An 18,194-nucleotide genomic window follows, 5' to 3' on the forward strand; every position below is an offset into this window, starting at 1 on the left:
ACAAATAAATTAAAAAAAAAAACTTAGAAATTCGCAAATACGTAACAAAGAGAGCTTTCAGACATTCAAATGCTTTGGTAGCGGAAAATAAAAAAAACCAATTTACCGCTGCGCTGAGTTCAGATGCCGTTTAACGTCTGCGCGTGATAGTAGTGAAGTGCGCACGCGCAATTCAAATAACAACAAACACTTTTTCGCATTTAACAGTTATAGAATGCGGCCAGCCGAGTTGAATGAGTTTAATCGCCACAGTTGCTTATGATACGACGTGTGGCAACTCGAAAACAGTGCTGGTCAAAAATAAAATTCAACAAATGCTACGCATAACGCGCCAACAAAATAAAGTGAAATTTTTTGCGGAAATAAAAATCCTGTTTACATGCGAAATTTGATTTTGTGCTCTGGAGTGCGGAGTGCAAACGAGTCACAAAAAAAACATAATTTCAAAAACTTTGCCTCAATGAAAATATTGAGTGAGAAATACATACATACATAGCAATATGAGATAAAGTTCATCTATATAGTTATTTTTATGGCAACAAAGCGCACCAAAGAGTGTGCTCCGCTTTTGCTTGTGTGTTTGTCCTGTGATATTTTGTGCTTTGTGTCGGATTTTTTGCGGATCATGAATTTTGTCGGCCGACATGATCACATCGCTGGCGGCTATCGACGCGTCAATGCAGCAACCTATGGATTTCCGCTTTCTCATAATGCGAGTGAAACAAAGCCTTTCGTTAAAGAAAGTCTGTCCTGGAAATGGCATAAGGTGCGTGTGATTTAATTGACTGACAATGAGTTAAAATTTAATTATTTATATATATGAAAAAATACTTAAATTAAATAACGTATAGGTAAATTTCAAATAAAACATCAGTTTATATTATTTTACACTGTTCAACAATTTCGAAGCCTTTGTCTTGAGGCGGAATGATTTAAGCTCACTGATGAAAGACCTAGACCCATATAGTAAGACCTCGAAATCATAGTTTAGGTACACATGTATAGTAAAATTACACTAGAAATAGTTTTGTTGAACATTTTAATACATTATCTCTCTCATCAAAGGGTAGTTTTTAACCCTTTTTTTTTGGGCAGTCTGAATAAAATGATATTTGGAAGGTCACTAGAGGATGTTTAAAATGTTTTAAAAATTATTCGCCGAAAAAAATTTCATTAGGTACGTTCGCAGACAAAATCTTTATACAAGGACGTAAGAGTCACCAGAGAAAAAATTTCGAATATTCCCCTTGAAATATGCAGCAACTTTTATGTAGAAATCTCACAAAATGCCATTATATTCCGACTTTTCAAAAACGAGACAAAACGACTCTTTCGTGACAAAGCTATTGGGTTAAAATGTTCTACAAAATTATTTCCCGTCATATTTCTAGGCCTTTCATTCTGAGTTGGAATCATTCCGCAAGCCAAAATGCTGTTGCACTGACTTATTGGAAACAACGAGAAATATAATAAGGTTTATAATATAATAATATAAAAAGTAAGAGAAAATAAAATTTAAAAAAGGAAAAAAATTAAATGGGTTTCCATAAGTTAAATTTAATTAAAATATTTCTATTTTGAACAATAAAATTTAAAAAACATATAAATATATTTTTTAAAACAATGAAATATAAACGAAGTTTAAAGTAAATAAAAAAAAAATTATAAAAAAAGAAAAAAGTATAAAATAGGTTTATAAAAATTAAATGAAGAAAAAAATCTAAAAAGTTAAATAATAAATAAATTAAAAAATAAAATCAGTTCCTAAAAAATTAAATGTGTTTAAAAAAAGAAGTTATTTTCAAAGTAATATATGTAATCTAAAAATTAAAAGAAAAATAAATTAAAAAAAACGAAAAATGAAATCCGTTTCCAAAAATTAAATTAAATTTAAATATTTCTATTTAAAAAAATATCATCTAATAATTAAAAGAAAATTAAATAAAAAAATTAGTTAATGAAGAAAAGGAAGAAAAAAATGTTTCTGCAAATTAAATTAAATAAAAACAAATATATATATGGGACGCTCCATGTCAATCGGAACAGAGCTATATCAAAAATTGGCGCAATATAAAACATCGTTCAAGGGCTGAAAATGCTTGCACACTTTTGTTCTTTTAATAAATAGCAGTGTGGCGATTTGTTAAAATCGAACCTACGTACATGGCGTATGAGCAACTTTCTCATCTCATCTGAGTAACTCATACGCCATGTACGTACGTTCGAATTTAACTATTCCGTGGATTCGCGATTAAGAATTGATTGATAAGATAAGATTGAAAATCTGACACCAGATTTGAGTTCAGCAACCCTGAAAATCCCTGCATCTCAAGTTTCGAGCAAAAATGTTGAACTAAAAAAAATCGTCCTCCCTTTTGGATCCGCCATTTTGAATTTTTAAAATCCGACACCAAATCTACATATATTCAGTGAGCCTAAGATGGTTTAAAAAACCTCCCTTCATTTGATTTTTTAGGTTTTGTAATTTTTTTTTAATGATATTATTTGTCGGTTCGTGAATTTGATGAATTGCATCACTTCTACTGACGCCACCATATTTAATTTCCAAAATCGCCACACTGCTATTCAACGAGCAAAAGTGTACAAACATTTTTAGCCCTTGAACGTTTTTTGTACTGCGCCAATTTTTAGATATATGACATGGAGCGTCCCATATACATATTAAAAAAAAAAATAAGGTATACAAATTAAAAGATAATTAAATTAAAAAAAGACAAAAATAAAAATAAATTAATGAAATTTTAAAAATCCTTTGCCCGATGACTTGAACTCTCGAATAGCATGCTAGTGCATGCTCACTAGGCGATTTCGACAAGTTTTTCTGTTAAAACAGCTATTCACTATGAAAGTTGGCCAGGGGGCTTTTTTTAGTAAGACCTTCGTGCGTCTGGATTCGTCAAATTATCGGTATGATTTAGGGACGTGAATCAAGCGTCTTAGCTTGTACAGCTGGAAGTTAAGAAATTGTAGTATTTACATACATCTAACTTATCATTTAATCATATTGAAGAAATGGACTTATTTAGATTACGGAAAGCTAAATTTGTACATACCTACGTATGTAGATATCAGATACAAAAGCAAGTAATTGCAAATAACAAATACAAATATTTTTTAAATCGTTAGGCCTTGTTTACAAATGAACTAATTCAAATGCAGTTGCTACACAAAAGGTTTGCTGTTGTGTACATATAAACATATGTATATAGTATACCATTAACAAAGTACATACATTGAAATAAACAAATCTGGAATACTTGCTTCAAATTAAAAACATTTGGCATGTTAATTGCTTTACTGCACAGCAACCCGAAATGATGTGAATAAAGAAGTTTATATAGAGGGAAAAATTGTTTTTAATTAAATTTTTTTTTGTGTATATAAATAGAAATATTAGGGTTTAAGAAAGTATTAGTTTTCTGGTATCCTTTACAATGATAATAATTTTTTAAAAATTGGTTTATATTTTTTTTACAAAAATGGTTATTTTTTGCTTTTAAGTGTTTTTTTTTCAAATTTTTATATACGAAATATGCATACCCGAAGAAAGTAGGTTTAATCGCCTTTACAATGACACCAAATTTTTAAAAATCAGTTTTAAATTTTTTGTTAATGTTTTTTTGTTTTATAAAAAAAAGGTATTTTTCTTTTTAAGTGTCTTTTCTCAAATATTTATATACGAAGTATACAAATACGCATGTCAGAAGAAATAAGGTGGCATTAAAATACATTCAGCATAGTTTTCGTACTGTATAAAATAAACAAATAACCAGGACGACTAACAAAAAAAGGACAGTCTCGAAGAATACAGAAAGAATGGGCACTTTAGGCATAACACTGTAGTTCGTTGGTTTCCTTCGATTTATTTATAGTTTAATTTAGCTTAAATTAAGCTTTTTTATAACTTTTACTTTAAATTTAAGTTTTTTATATTAACTTGATTTTATTAAAGTTTATTTTTTTCTCTCTATTTCTTCATTTGGTTAGGGTTCCCGCGTTAGCACAATCAATGATTGGCTACAAATCAAAATCGGCGGCGATGAGGAGGTGAAAAAGAAAAAGGGGCGTCAACAATTGAATCGCATTAAATCAACCAAATACACAATAATAACATTCCTGCCACAAAATTTGCTCGAACAATTTCGACGAATAGCAAATTTCTATTTTCTCATTATGACTGTCATATCGCTAGTGATTGGTAAGACACACTTAAGCGTACGATTAAGTATTTTGTTTGACTGTTACTCATAAATATTGTCGAGATTATACATAAATTGCGATTAGTTTTAGAAATTTTGAAGGGTGCTAATGTGTGTGTGTATGTTTGGCTGTGTGCGCGTGTCTCTGTATGTTTATTTATGCACAGGTGCTAAAAGCTTTGATAACAAGTAATTAGCAAGTTGTCTCGCTGTTTGTGAATGAACAAAACAAAAAAAATAAAAATAAAATTAAAATGGAACAGAAATAACACGCGAGTGCATTTAAATTTTAGACTTTTTAGGGAGTTTGAAATATTTGACGTAAACAAGTATGTAAATAAATCAAAAATACAACTAGATTTCGACATTATACTTCTTTTGCTATCATAATTTGTGGGTATTTTGTAAAACTTTGCAATTTCCAACCATTAAACAATGGGTCAAATTACTACTTTTTCTGTGCAAAAAACAAAAAAAAAAAAAATGTTTTCATCGCGTAAAAGGGTTTTTAGCAGTTGCAAAATTAAGACAATACGAGTCACTAATAGGTCGTAGCTTACGTAGGATTGAAATTTCAAACCAATCGAACCGTTTTTTTTTTTACTACTGTTAATGAATCAGTTTTTGATGAAGAATATAATTCTATGTACATATATTTTCCAATATTTATTTCTTGAGATAAAGCCAAGCTAGAGAAACACGCACTTAAAAATGAGTATTTGCATGTGAAACCTGATCGTTTGGCCTAATGTGGAGATTTCTTTCATATATATAAAACTTAGTGGAAGCAAAAAATTCTGATTTTCACTACTCCAAAAGGAAACCCAAGTAAGTGAAAATATCGATTTGATTGCCTTAGGAAAATTTGCTAACGAACTAAAATTTCATGTTACAGCAATTAGCGATTTTTCGTTGCGCGTAAATGTGTCGGCAGTGATAAACTGTGCACCACCCAGCACCCTCTTTTGCATGCAAATCCATACATAAATACATACATACATACATATGTATATTGATTGCGGGACCTTGACCATCACCTTCATGCGCCACTTCGCACACAACGGTGAATGCTTGCAAACTGAACGCAACGCTTTTTCGCAGTTCAATGCAACTACTACTGGCATCAGCTCAAATTAATGTGGCACAATTAAAGTATATTATTTTTAGATTGTTTATTTATTTTTTTTGCATTTTCTCTTCATTGATTCCTCGTTTTCTACTCTTTGATTGATAGACATTCATACATACATATGTACATGCATACGAGGGGAGGCTGACAAGTTTTGAGTACGTTTAAGGTGTCATTAATGTTTTGTTTAGTAATATAAACACCGAATTTCAAGTCATTATCATAATTGCGTTTTCAAAAATGGTAGAGTCGCTGGAAGACGATCCCAGGTCGGGGCGCCTAAACACTGCCGTTCCCACTGTTTTTTGGCATTGTGAATCTATTCTGACAAAATTCGATGAGCCGGATTTTGTAGTGTTCGAGAGAAAAATTTTGCGAAAGATTACCGCAGACGATGGAACGTTGAGTTGTATGAGTTTTACAACGGTATGTACATAGCGCATCGAATTAAAATACAGGGCGCCGCTGGCTTAGCCATGTTGTTCCAATGGACATCGACGCTGGTGGTAGCAGAGGAAGAGAAGGGAGGCCCACCGCGTTGGAAAGACCAAGTGGGGAGGGATTTGGCTTTACCTGGCATTTCGAATTGGCGTCAGTTGGCACAGAAGAGAAACGATTGGCGTGCTTTATGGAACCCGGCCAAAATCGCTTAGACGGTTACAGCACCGAATAAGGGGAAGACGAAGGTATTATTTTCACTATTATGCCGCAGTGTTGACAAAACTAAGCCAAGTCACGGTTTAGATCTGGTCCCCAGCGATTACTTCCTGTTCTCCGATTTTAAGAAAAACCTTCGAGGACGAAGATTTTCGACTGAAGAAGAAATAAAGGCGGCAGTAGACAAGCATTTCGAGGAGAAGTACGGCGAATTTTTTTCATTGGACTAAAAGCCTTTTATGATAAATGTAAGCAGTGCATTGAAGTAGAGGGAACTTTTATATACAAATAAAATTTCGATTCATTTCTCTCTATTTTAATACCTTAGACTCAAAAATTTTTAGCCTCACCTCGTATGTATGTATGTATGTATGCAGTCAAATGTATGGTGACATGGGAGCGGGCACTTGGTTGATGGGTCGTGCATTTTTGGATCGCAGTACAATTAAACCCAAGCACTGACATACTAACTTCTCGTCATACGCAATGTTTAATTTGTTTATTTGAGTAGCTTGGTTTGGTTCTTTGTTTTCTCTTCTACCTTTTATAATTTTGTATTTTTTGCATCTATTTGTCTATTACATGCATACATATGTAGTATTAGGAGTTCAGTTCACTGATTGAATTTATATGGTCACACTCTTATGCGCAATCAATTAAAATTTTATTACTGTGAATTATGGTTTGCATGTTTGTTTTTGTTCGCGCTGACGATATTCTACAGATTGTTGATTATTGTGGTAGTAATTGATTAGATGCTTAGAATTCTGGACAAAAAAAAATAAATAAATGCACGTCCGTAATGAAAAGTAGAGAAACTGAGTATAAATAAATATCAGTTTGAGCATAATTTGTTGCATGATTTAATCACTTAGAGTCAGTTTTTCAATGCACAGCTGGAGTTTAAACTTAGTTTAAATGCTCGAGCTGACTGGTTTAAACTAAGATTAACCAATGAAATGTCAGCCAGCTGTTCAAAGTTTAAAATTGCACTGAAAAACTGGGGTCCCTAGGGAGGTTATCACAGCAGGGAGTTAACTCTCATTGGGCTGTTGACTCTGTACTGTTAAGGACCGGCATCACACACTGTAGAGATACCGGCCTCTAATTGACCGTCCTAAGGAGTAACTAAGATTAGAAGAAGCATCTGTACAGACTCGTCAGATTAAGAAACTATTTGTAGAAGTTACATAGGTATCTGTTGAATTGATCTCTGTCCTGTTTGCAACTCAACTAAACAAAAAGAAGAGTCTAGGGTGAATGTGTGCTCTTAGCTAAAGCTGGGTAACTGCAGAAGAAGTGCTCGACTGTTTCCATCTCTTCGTCATCTCAGAAAACGGTGCTAATTTCAATTTGGGCAGCCAGGAATTCCTGTGTAACGTTGCCCTTAGCATTACCGCTTTGATTGATTTGATGGCCACGTGGCTATTCAAGAAGAACGGCATGTGTATTAAGCTACTCACTGGGGATGTCGGAAAAGGTAAAACATAGATGCATCGAAAATATACATCGATGCACCGGAAATATCGGTCGAAAATCGAATCAAACAGTTTGATGAAAGTTTGCTGAACTTGCCTCAATTTCTTCTAAAGTTTCAAATTTTAGATTTACATGGTTTTTGTTGGAAAAAATTTACTATGAAAAACATTTTGAATATCGTAAAAATACAATGCGAAATAATTCTGTGAGTGACTGTATGTATGTATGTATGCATACTCCATTAGCGGGGAATTCCATATCTGAGATACGAGTACATATGAGAAAAGGTCAATTTAATTTACTAAACAACAACTATTATGAACAAGTTTTCTCGCTTTCTTCTTATTTTTTTAATATCTTTCACAATGCAAGCAATTAGCAAAAATTATAGAAAGGAAAATTACCTGTGAAAAATAATAAAATGCTATACTAAAATGTATGTTTGTTGCCCATTCAGTTGTACTGATTGACATCAGCAATATGGAAGTAACTATAAACTGTAAATTTACTCTACATTGCAATAATTGTATTGGCAGGTGATTAAAAGTGGATTTATAATCAGTGTGGCAGATTCGCATATACATATGTACATATCATCACCCTTATGTCAGAAGCATGAATGTGCAAATATATCAGTTTTGAGCCATGGAGTTGACTTGATTAACCTTTGGATGTTCTATGTTATACAAAAACCCAGAATACCATGCGTACACGAAAACCACATATTTTGCAATTTAAATTGCGTAAATGTCTAGTAAAAAAAAAAAACTTTCAAACTTGATTTCCCAAAATTTTAATTTTTACACATTCATGTTTCTGGCATACGGGCAACGATATGTATGTATGTATGTATGTAGAGACATATGCATAAATCATGTTTGCGGCTGTTGAACCCGCAAATGAATTTTCGGAACGGGCTTGCGAAATAATGTCTTCCGTCATACAGAATGACCAGAGGAAAGTGATAAAATTTATTTGAAAAGTTATCACCTAATTTTTTTTTGAAGATGAAATTCAAGATAAATACAAAAACTGATTTTGAAATAGCCGAAAAACAAAGATCCTTCGGAGATGTGAAGCAATGTAATTCAGAAAATTAATTATATTTAATACAATAAAATTTAATTTAATTTAATTAAATGCAATTTGGATTTAGTTTAATTTAATTTAACTTAATTTATGTAAGTTTAAATGCTTGAATTTATTTTCATTTTAATTCCAGACAGTCCCGTCTCACCGATGACATCATTGCTGCCGCTGGCCTTTGTAATTGCCGTCACAGCCGCTAAACAGGGCTATGAAGACTTCTTACGCTACAGAACCGACAACGTCGTGAATCGCTCACCAGGTGCTTATCCGCGCTGCTGTTGAAAACAAACAACAGTATAAAAATTCAGTGCGAAAATATTGTTTTATTATCTGGCACAATTAAATTTTATAATTCAAATCATAATTTGCAAAACTCATTGCGCATTTCAAACGTTTTTGTTTTTTTTTTTTTTTTTTTTTTTTCTCTGCAGTGACAGTCATACGCAATGGTGTTGCGACAGACATCCAATCGCAGCACGTTTGTCCGGGCGATTTGGTGGTGGTGGAGCGCGATTGTGATGTGCCTTGCGACTTGGTGTTGCTACGTAGCACCGATCCACATGGCAAATGTTTCATAACCACAGCCAATTTGGATGGTGAGTCCAATTTGAAGACGCTATTGGTGCCGCGCGATCTGCCGCTAGTCGAGATCAACCAGTTGCACAAATTGGGCGTCATCGAGTGCGAGAGTCCAAAGACTGATCTATATAGTTTCAATGGTAAGATAGAGCTGGCCGGCAGTGAGGGACGCGTACTGCCACTGTCCGCTGATAATGTGCTATTACGTGGCTCGCGTGTTAAGAATACCGAATGTGTGATTGGGTGTGCCGTGTACACCGGCATGACCACCAAGCTGCAGCTGAATAGCAGACTAACGCGCAATAAAAGTGCCTCTAGTGAGGTGTATGTTAATCGTTTTTTGGTTGTGGTGCTCGTCTTGATGATTGGCATAGTGTCGATGATGTACTTCTTTAAGCGGTAAGTTGACGCATAGAAGCGCGGGGTAGTGCGAATTATCGATAAATACATATATTGTTCTGTACTTGCACTTCATTATTTTATAACAGTTATGAGGAGATTTATGTAGTTCCCAATCTGGCATATTTGGGCCCTGCTGCCGATGGTTACAGCATAAAACAATTCCTACAGGATTACCTATCTTTTTTGATACTCTTCAATTATTTGATACCCATATCGTTGTATGTGACTATTGAGTTACAGCGTGGTATTGGCGGATTCTTCATGGAATGGGATCTGCAGTTGTACGATGAGGCAACCGATGAGCATTTCATAGTTAATACGTCGAATTTGAATGAGGAATTGGGTCAGATTGACATTTTGTTTTCGGATAAAACTGGCACATTAACAAAGAACGAAATGATTTTTCAACAGTGTTCGATAAATGGACGGAAATATGTTTTTAAGAAGACGCGTTTGCTAGAGGAAGAGACCGGCGCACTGATCGATATCAATAAATTCAATGTGAGTATAAACCAATTTTAAGGTAAACGCTTGCGCTGTAAGAGATCTAGGGCTGCGTCCATTTCGTTGAGAAGCTCGCACAGTTGGTAATTCATTATTCTTTGGTATACGTCGGTCACGCGAATAGGACTATAAAAAAGCCGTCTAATCTTTGTTCGTTATCGACCACGTTGCTGCGCCATAAACAAGAATTCCGCAAAGAGTTAGTTATTCCTAGAGCACCTAGGTGCATTTCTGGGTCAAAAACAAAATTTTGAAAAAATTCCGCCTAAATCTTTATTTATTATAATGACCGCACAGTCTTACCAATGTAAACTTATTTTTTTCCAGAAAGATCAGAAGAACTTCTTTCAAGCACTGACTATCTGTCACACAGTTCAAGTAGCAGGTGACTCAGATAGCAACCAAGCAAAAGAGGCTGAAACACCGGACAAAGAAGCTAATGGCCGAAGTGGGCTTGCCAAAATGTACTCAATTTCAGACATCACCGAAGAGAGTCATAATTCTAGTCAACAGAGTGGCGTCAATTTCGATAATATACAAGTGTTGGAAACATCTATAACAAATAATCCAAATGGTCAGACCCATAATAGCATCAACTCCAATGATGCTATTAGCGCCATAAATAGTAATGGCACAAATGGCTCGATTGCCGCAAACATTACCTCTGATATAAACCCGTTACTTGACGAAACCGATAAGGTGGAGAAGCGTAAGCGTCCGTTAATTGTTAAGCGTAGCCCGAATTTTACGCGTGCCACGTCGAGAATACATCCAGTTATGTCGTTACCAATACAAATGACCAATGGTACGGGCGTTGGATGTACGATTGAAATGGTGAATCGGTCAACAGCGCCCAACTTATTAGTGCCTGCTGGTTCACGACCCTCGTCATTACCTTTCACACGATCCACATCAGCTATAGATTTGCCAGATGATGGTTCCGTTGTTCCGATAGCGACGGGTCACAAACGATCGCAATCCTATGGCGCACCGGCGGCATATATTACGCAGCCAGGTGAGTTTGCTCATTGCAATTTAAACTTAACGTTTTGTTCTTGTTTAAGGCTAAGCATGTATGTGAAATCCTTTTTACATGCTTCTAGGGCAGCAAGGTGGTGTACTTTACCGTACAGCAAGCACTATGTCGCGTGAGTCCTACGCAGCGCCCAACTTCCAAAGGCAGCCCACCATTCTGATACGCGCAGAGTCACAACGACGTAAGCACGAGATTGAGCAAGTTGTGCAGTAAGTTCACCGCATATATGAATCTTATCTGATAGTCACTCTTTAAAAGCCTCTGCATCAAACTTTTTTCACAGCACACTCGACTACCAAGCGTCCAGCCCGGATGAAAAGGCACTCGTCGAGGCTTGTGCCAATCTGGGTCTCGTCTATATGGGCGATGATGATGATGTCTTACGCATAAAGGTTGTGCCACCGCACATGGATTATTCGCGTCCCTTTAGCGTTGGAAAGGTCAACGAAATGCATTTCAGCCGCCTAAATGTGCTAGAATTTACCTCGGATCGCAAGCGTATGAGCGTGATTGTCAAGGACGAAAATGGCACGAAGTGGATTTACACGAAAGGTGCTGAAAGTTATGTATTTCCGTTGTGTGCCAATACTCAGTCAGAGATTGTATCGCGTACTGACGCGCATATAAGCGATTTTGCACGTCAGGGTTTGCGTACATTGGCGGTGGCGCGCCGACGCGTTGGTGATCATGAGTACCGACAGTTTGTCGCTGGTTTGAGTGAAGCGAACAGCTCGTTGGAGAATAGAAAAGAGTTGCTCGAGCAAACATATGCAAACATTGAGTGCAGTGAGTATATAAACTTTTGCCAAAAACTGATATGTATTTATTAGCGAATTTTTAAAGCAAACAATGAATATGCTTCCAGATCTCGAGCTTCTGGGCTCTACTGCCGTTGAAGATGCTTTGCAAGATGAAGTCGCCGATACATTGATCTCTCTACAAAAAGCTGGCATTAAAATTTGGGTGCTTACCGGCGACAAGGTGGAGACGGCACTCAATATTGCGCTCTCTTGCGGTCACATACCGCCCGATGCCATTAAGTACTTCATTATCGATTGCCAATCGAAAGAGGATATGTTGGTGCATTTGAATGCGCTCGACCGGGAAATTGTCTTTGGCATTGGGGCGCCATGTGCGCTGCTGATCGATGGCAAAAGTCTCAGCATAGCGCTGAGTGAGACGCCTGAGGTCTTCCGTGATATTGCAATCAAATGTACGGCTGTGCTCTGCTGTCGTCTGAGTCCATTGCAAAAAAGTGAAGTGGTCTCACTGATTAGAACTGCAAAGGAAGGCTATACCACAGCTGCGGTGGGCGATGGTGCAAACGATGTATCAATGATTCAGGAAGCGCACGTGGGGCTCGGTATAATGGGCAAAGAAGGGCGACAGGCGGCGCGTTGTGCAGACTTTTCATTCGCAAAATTTTGTATGCTGAAGCGCCTGATATTGGTGCATGGGCATTACCATACGACGCGTTTGTGCTACCTGGTGCTTTACTTCTTCTACAAGAATATATACTTTATGGGTATCATGTTCCTATTTCAATTCTATTCACTATTCTCTTCCGGTTCGGTATATGATTCTCTATTCTTGACGCTATATAATGTGATTTATACCTCGTTGCCGATTTTATTTATATCACTTACGGAGAAGCCGTACAGCGAAGAGATGCTTATGACGTAAGTATCTCAGAGTATTTGATTCTTTAATTTTTGAGTTAAATAATTTTTCTAACCCTCCTTTTACGTTAGGCAACCCGAGCTCTACAAAAAGAATACAAACAATAAGGGTCTTCACTGGCAGTATTTCCTTGTCTGGTCATTTTTTGGCGTCTATCACACCTTGATCACCTTTTTCTTCACCGAGTATGTGTTTTCTACAAACAATGTTCTTTTGAATGTTGGTCAACCGGCAGAGTTCTCTTGCTTTGGTACGCTGCTTATGCAAATCGTTGTGGTTGTGGTCAACTTAAAATTACTGCTGGATTCCAAGTACCTGAGCTATTGGTTCATAGTATCGATTGTGGGTTCCATACTATCGTTTGTGATAACCACTGTGATCTATAACGTAATCGATCTGTAAGTACATATGAGTTTCATTAAAGTCAAGGTGGCCTCGTCGTTATATCAAGAGATAACACTGAAAATTTTATTTAAATATTTCGCAATGTTTATACCGTCGCAGCAGGAATATGTTTTACCATATAAGAGGTTTTTTGTGACCGTGATCCTTCTACATAAATTCGTCGGTAGTCGGATATATTTTATAACGTTAAAAGTGAGCTGGGAGTTCTTTTTCCGTTATGAATACCCTAGAGGTTAGGTTTAGATAATTTAGGTTAAGATGGTTATTATAGGCTTAGCTATACCTGCCCATGAGTAGTCATCACTACGGCCTGGTGCCCATAAAAGTGGGACTAGAAAATAGTCAGACGCAACTGAAAGAGAGAGGCTAGGCATCCCCTTATAACTTTGAGCGCTCTCAGAGCGAGCTCGATGCCCTTACATCGTAAGATTTAGGTTAAGCTCAGAGCAAAGGATCATTCTCCCGAACTTCCGCCCTTGCTTCCTCCCAAATACCTCCCACTCATCCCAAGTAAGGATGCGAAAGATGTCCAAATCAAAAGTTATTTAAGCACCCAATGCCCCAAGCCTTACCGTTATGTTATGTTACCGATTCCAATGAAAGCGGAAAGTTTTCTATAGTGAATTTCCCCTTCAAGGTATAAGGGCACAGTAAAACATTAGGGTATTAACTATGGTTTCAAGGATCCAAGAAATCGCGCTAGGTCCCTTTTATTACCAATTAGGTCAATAAGGTCGGTTTCGACTCCCACTTTATTTAGAGATCTGCCTCCTCCATGTCGAAAAACTTACGTATAGTGAAAGTTTTATGTATAAGGGAATTCTATGTCACATTCACAATAGTGTGTAGAGCGGTCTCGTCTGACCTACCCTTGATATATGCCTCAAGTTCAAAGAGTTTGTCGTCCAGAGGAGAAGCTTAAGCGGTTCCTAGTTACTCCTTGCTCAATTTTCCGCCACGCCTGCCAAATTTCCCAAGGGTGCAGGGTTGTTTTTCTTACAGGATAGTGAAACTCCTGCCTCCTGTCTAGAATTGACTGGTTCGGTTCGTCAACGGTACAGTTGAATGAATGTTTTTGTAGCCTGAGACCAAAACTATGTAGATTGTATACTAGGGTGGTCCAAAAATGTATGGGAGAAAAGTAAAATCGGAAATTTAATGCTCTCTCCCCCTAGGATTGTTCTATACCGAAAAAAGTATACGCCTGTTTTTTTATTTTAAAATCAAAATATATTTAGAGGTCGCTCAAAGCGCTCAAAGTTTCCCATGTATTTTGTATGGGGGAAAAAATACTTTTCGTAGAAATGGCATAGAATCCATGAAAATCAAAATTTTTCAATCTGAAAACTCAGCTTCTCTTCAGAGGACTTCAGAGAATAAAGCCCAATTGTTTATTTAAACATTTTTTAATTTTAACTATTTTTTAATAATAATTTTTAACGCTTCTTTTTGTATATTTGATTTTTTTTGGGATTTTTCGGAGACCCTTAAAAAATATTTAAAATTAAAAAATGTTTAAATAAACAATTGGGTATTATTCTCTGAAGTCTTCTGAAGAGAAGCAGAGCTTTCAGATTGAAAAATTTCGATTTTCGTGGATTCTATGCCATTTCTACGAAAAGTCTTTTTTTCCCCATACAAAATACATGGGAAACTTTGAGCGCTTTGAGCGACCTCTAAATATATTTTGATTTTAAAATAAAAAAAACATAGAACAATCCTAGGGGGTGAGAGCATTAAATTTCCGGCTTTACTTTTTTTGGACCACCCTATTGTATACCCATTGCCTATGGTAGGAGTAAGTTTAGTACCGCATGTATAGGACGTGGGTTTTTCTTTTCGTTCATTCTTCTCTTGTATTTTCATTGAAAACTCGTTCTCAAAACAGATCAGTTTGTTGGGGTAATCTGTTAGTACTGTAACATCTATCGAGTGTTCTTCAAATAGGTATAAAGAAAGATGTTTTAGTAAGGCCGCTGTAGATATGAAGGTAGCCAGTCAGTAAAAATTAAGTGATTATATAATGTCGCCCAAAACTAAGACGTCTAAGACTGAAAAATTAATGTTCAATCATAGTAACTAATTTTTGCAAATTTTCTTTCTTTTTATTACAGAGACTATGATACCGATATCTATTGGGCATACAATAAGCTGCTTTGCTCTCTTCCTATATGGCTTTTTACCATACTCACAGTAATTGCATGCCTACTGCCTGATTACGTAATACGAGTTACACCGAAAGCTTTTAATTTGCCGAAACGCAGCTTTTATCCGAATGCAGGTCGTCTAAAAATGGAACGAAAAATAAATACGACACATTTATGAGTTTGGAAAAACCCTTCACAAGGCTGCTGAGTTATCGATTTAAAAAAGTTATGTACTATATTTGTTTTGTAGCGTAAGAATGGTTTGTATGTATGTTTTCATACGCATATATGTATTTACGTATACATATATACTGTATAGTAAATACAGATGTGTACTTAGTACTTAGATTTAAAAATATCCACGGCAGTTAAATGAGGATGAATGTTCAAACTTCTTCAGAACTTTGTTAACTTTCTTTAGATTTTATTACAGTCGCAGACGAAGATTTTAAAGCTTTCTATAGACTTATGAGGATGAGCCTTCAAAATTCTGCAGAGAATTTTAAGCTTTCTATAGATTTTATGAGAATAAGCTTTCAAACTTCTTCAGAGCTTTTTTAGCTTTATTTAGATTTTATCCATTCCGAACGAAGGTTTGTAAGTGTTCTATATATTTTATACATACATGAAAACTATAGAATGCCTTAAGCGCGAGAAATATTTTGGTAGTGACTGTTATATGTATCCCTCGTGAAAAGTTTTTCAAAGCTTTCTACAAGGAAAAAGCTCTCTCTGATCATTAAAAGCTCATGTTTAGAGATTTTATACCATGCCTTTAATTCCGAAAAAAACGGAAAGAGCTTAAGGGAAATCGCGACGAATGTTTTCTCCACCCTAGCATCTTACTAAAATAGTATTATTCACACTTTGTAAAGTGCATTCACAATAATTGTAAAGACCTATACCTATAGCATTTAAGTTTGACACCAAATATAGAGGCCTAAGATTTACATATAGTATTAATTTATTTTTTAAATAAATTATGTTAATATATCTATAGTAGATAATGTAGCATTTTTAAGAACTAGGAAATATTTTTTTCTGCATACAAAAATTGTATGATAATTTACGCCATGACCTCTGTATAAGTATGTACATATTTTTTTTAAATTAAATTTCATGTACATAAAAAACGAAAGTTTAAAAAAAAATTTGTAAATAAAAAACAATGAAATTTCGACGCAAAACGCATTTTTATTTATTTTAATTTTTGCATTATTAACTAATTAAATTAATTTTAGAAATACATATGTATGTGTCTTAACTGGAACACGAATAAATAATGAAATTGAGCAAAAATTATTTCGAGTGCATTGTTTCTATTAAGTATAATAACTACACTATTGAATAATAAATCGCAAATCGAAGATCGTAAATTTTATGACAATATCTAAGTAATTTCATTTTAATAAATATAGTAAGTTTAATAGAATAATTTTATAAATTCAACACATTGCATGCACATGAAATTACTATCTACATAAGTTTGTAAGTATTTACGTATCTAAGTGTGTGGATACTCCAACATAAATTTGTACAACATTCTGCGACAGTCAATTTTACACACACGCAAAAAAATCAATATACACGCAAAACTAGGAGTCAAATATAGTAAACCTGTGTTTTTAAGGATATCATTAATTCAAAAAATATATATAAAAAATCATTACAATGTAGAAAAACAATATGGCCATTAAATAAATGAGGCTAGAAAATAATTAAATCTTTTGATGCACAAGGACGAATAAGTATTGACAATATCATTTTAGAACCTTATACTTAAATATACTTAATTTTTAATTTTTTTTTTTAAATATGCTAAGAACTAATATAACCAATAATAACTTTATTAGTTTAGGATAAAAAAATTAATCAAAAGGACATTTTCAATACTTCTTCATCCAGTGTAACCAAAAATTTAAATTCCTCCTTTATTTGATACCCATATCGCTATTTTGCATTGCACTGAATTTTTAAAATAATTTTTTGAATAAATTACTTCCTATGTAAGAAAAAAATCTTGGCTTTCTCTCTGACTTACTATATTTCGCATTTAGTTTCGTGTGTGTATTGATTTTATCGTTTTTTTTAAATACATTTTTTGCTTTTTGTCGCATAGCGCAATATGTGTTAGGGTGGTTCTTCAAATATTAACATCTGAATTTTTGTACGGTGCACCCTTTTATTTTGTGCTACGTTCAAAATAAAAACATCCACGAAAATTAAAAAAGTTTAAAAAAATAAAAAAGTAAAATGAAATAATTTAAATCTTAAAAAAAAAGTTGCGAAAATGCGACAAAGTTTCGACTTGAAATCTCATAAATTTGAGATATTATTGAAACTTATTCATATAAATTCATAAACCCCCAAAATTTTAGTTGATCAAAATCAAATTTTGTAAAATTTTTGCGATAAAAAAAATAAAATTTTTCAAACCCCAAATTTTTTTATTTATTTATTGTATTTTTTCACGAATGTCTTTATTTTGTACGTGATGTTGATATTTTAACGACCACCCTAATTTGTATGTATGTATATGTATATTTTTGGATTAGTATTTTTTTTCAAATTTTGAATTATTTTCCTTAATTAATTTTGTACACTAAGATTTTTATTAATTAATTTTATCTATATATATTTGAATACTTAGTAAAATTAGCACAAGTATGTATATAAGTACCAACGTACGTACGCATGCATGCATGTTTTGTAAATATGATTGTTTTAGAGTACATTGTTGCAAGTTTCCTGTAAAATTCGTAAATACAACACGCTAAGTTCTAGTTTGAGTTTGATTTTAGATTTTATCTTAAAAATATAAGGATATAGATTTTTTTTTCAGTTTTTTTCTAGCTCATACTCATACG

The 18,194-nt window shown here is 34.5% G+C and overlaps 1 protein-coding gene across 1 annotated transcript; it reads left to right on the plus strand.

Annotated features, from left to right (window-relative positions):
- Positions 1-542: 542 nt before the first annotated feature.
- On the plus strand, positions 543-16,306 carry LOC118750621 (probable phospholipid-transporting ATPase IF). Its single transcript, XM_036485357.1, has 11 exons — positions 543-766; positions 4,009-4,219; positions 8,708-8,833; positions 9,006-9,552; positions 9,642-10,056; positions 10,387-11,074; positions 11,163-11,304; positions 11,379-11,881; positions 11,961-12,774; positions 12,847-13,173; positions 15,295-16,306. Exons 1-11 carry the CDS (start codon positions 626-628, stop codon positions 15,503-15,505), a joined length of 4,125 nt encoding a protein of 1,374 aa, XP_036341250.1. The 5' UTR covers positions 543-625; the 3' UTR covers positions 15,506-16,306.
- Positions 16,307-18,194: the final 1,888 nt, after the last annotated feature.

Source organism: Rhagoletis pomonella, unplaced genomic scaffold (genome assembly GCF_013731165.1).
Source record: "Rhagoletis pomonella isolate Grant_MI unplaced genomic scaffold, Rhpom_1.0 Rhpom_scaffold_00322, whole genome shotgun sequence".
NCBI classification, from domain to species: domain Eukaryota; kingdom Metazoa; phylum Arthropoda; class Insecta; order Diptera; family Tephritidae; genus Rhagoletis; species Rhagoletis pomonella.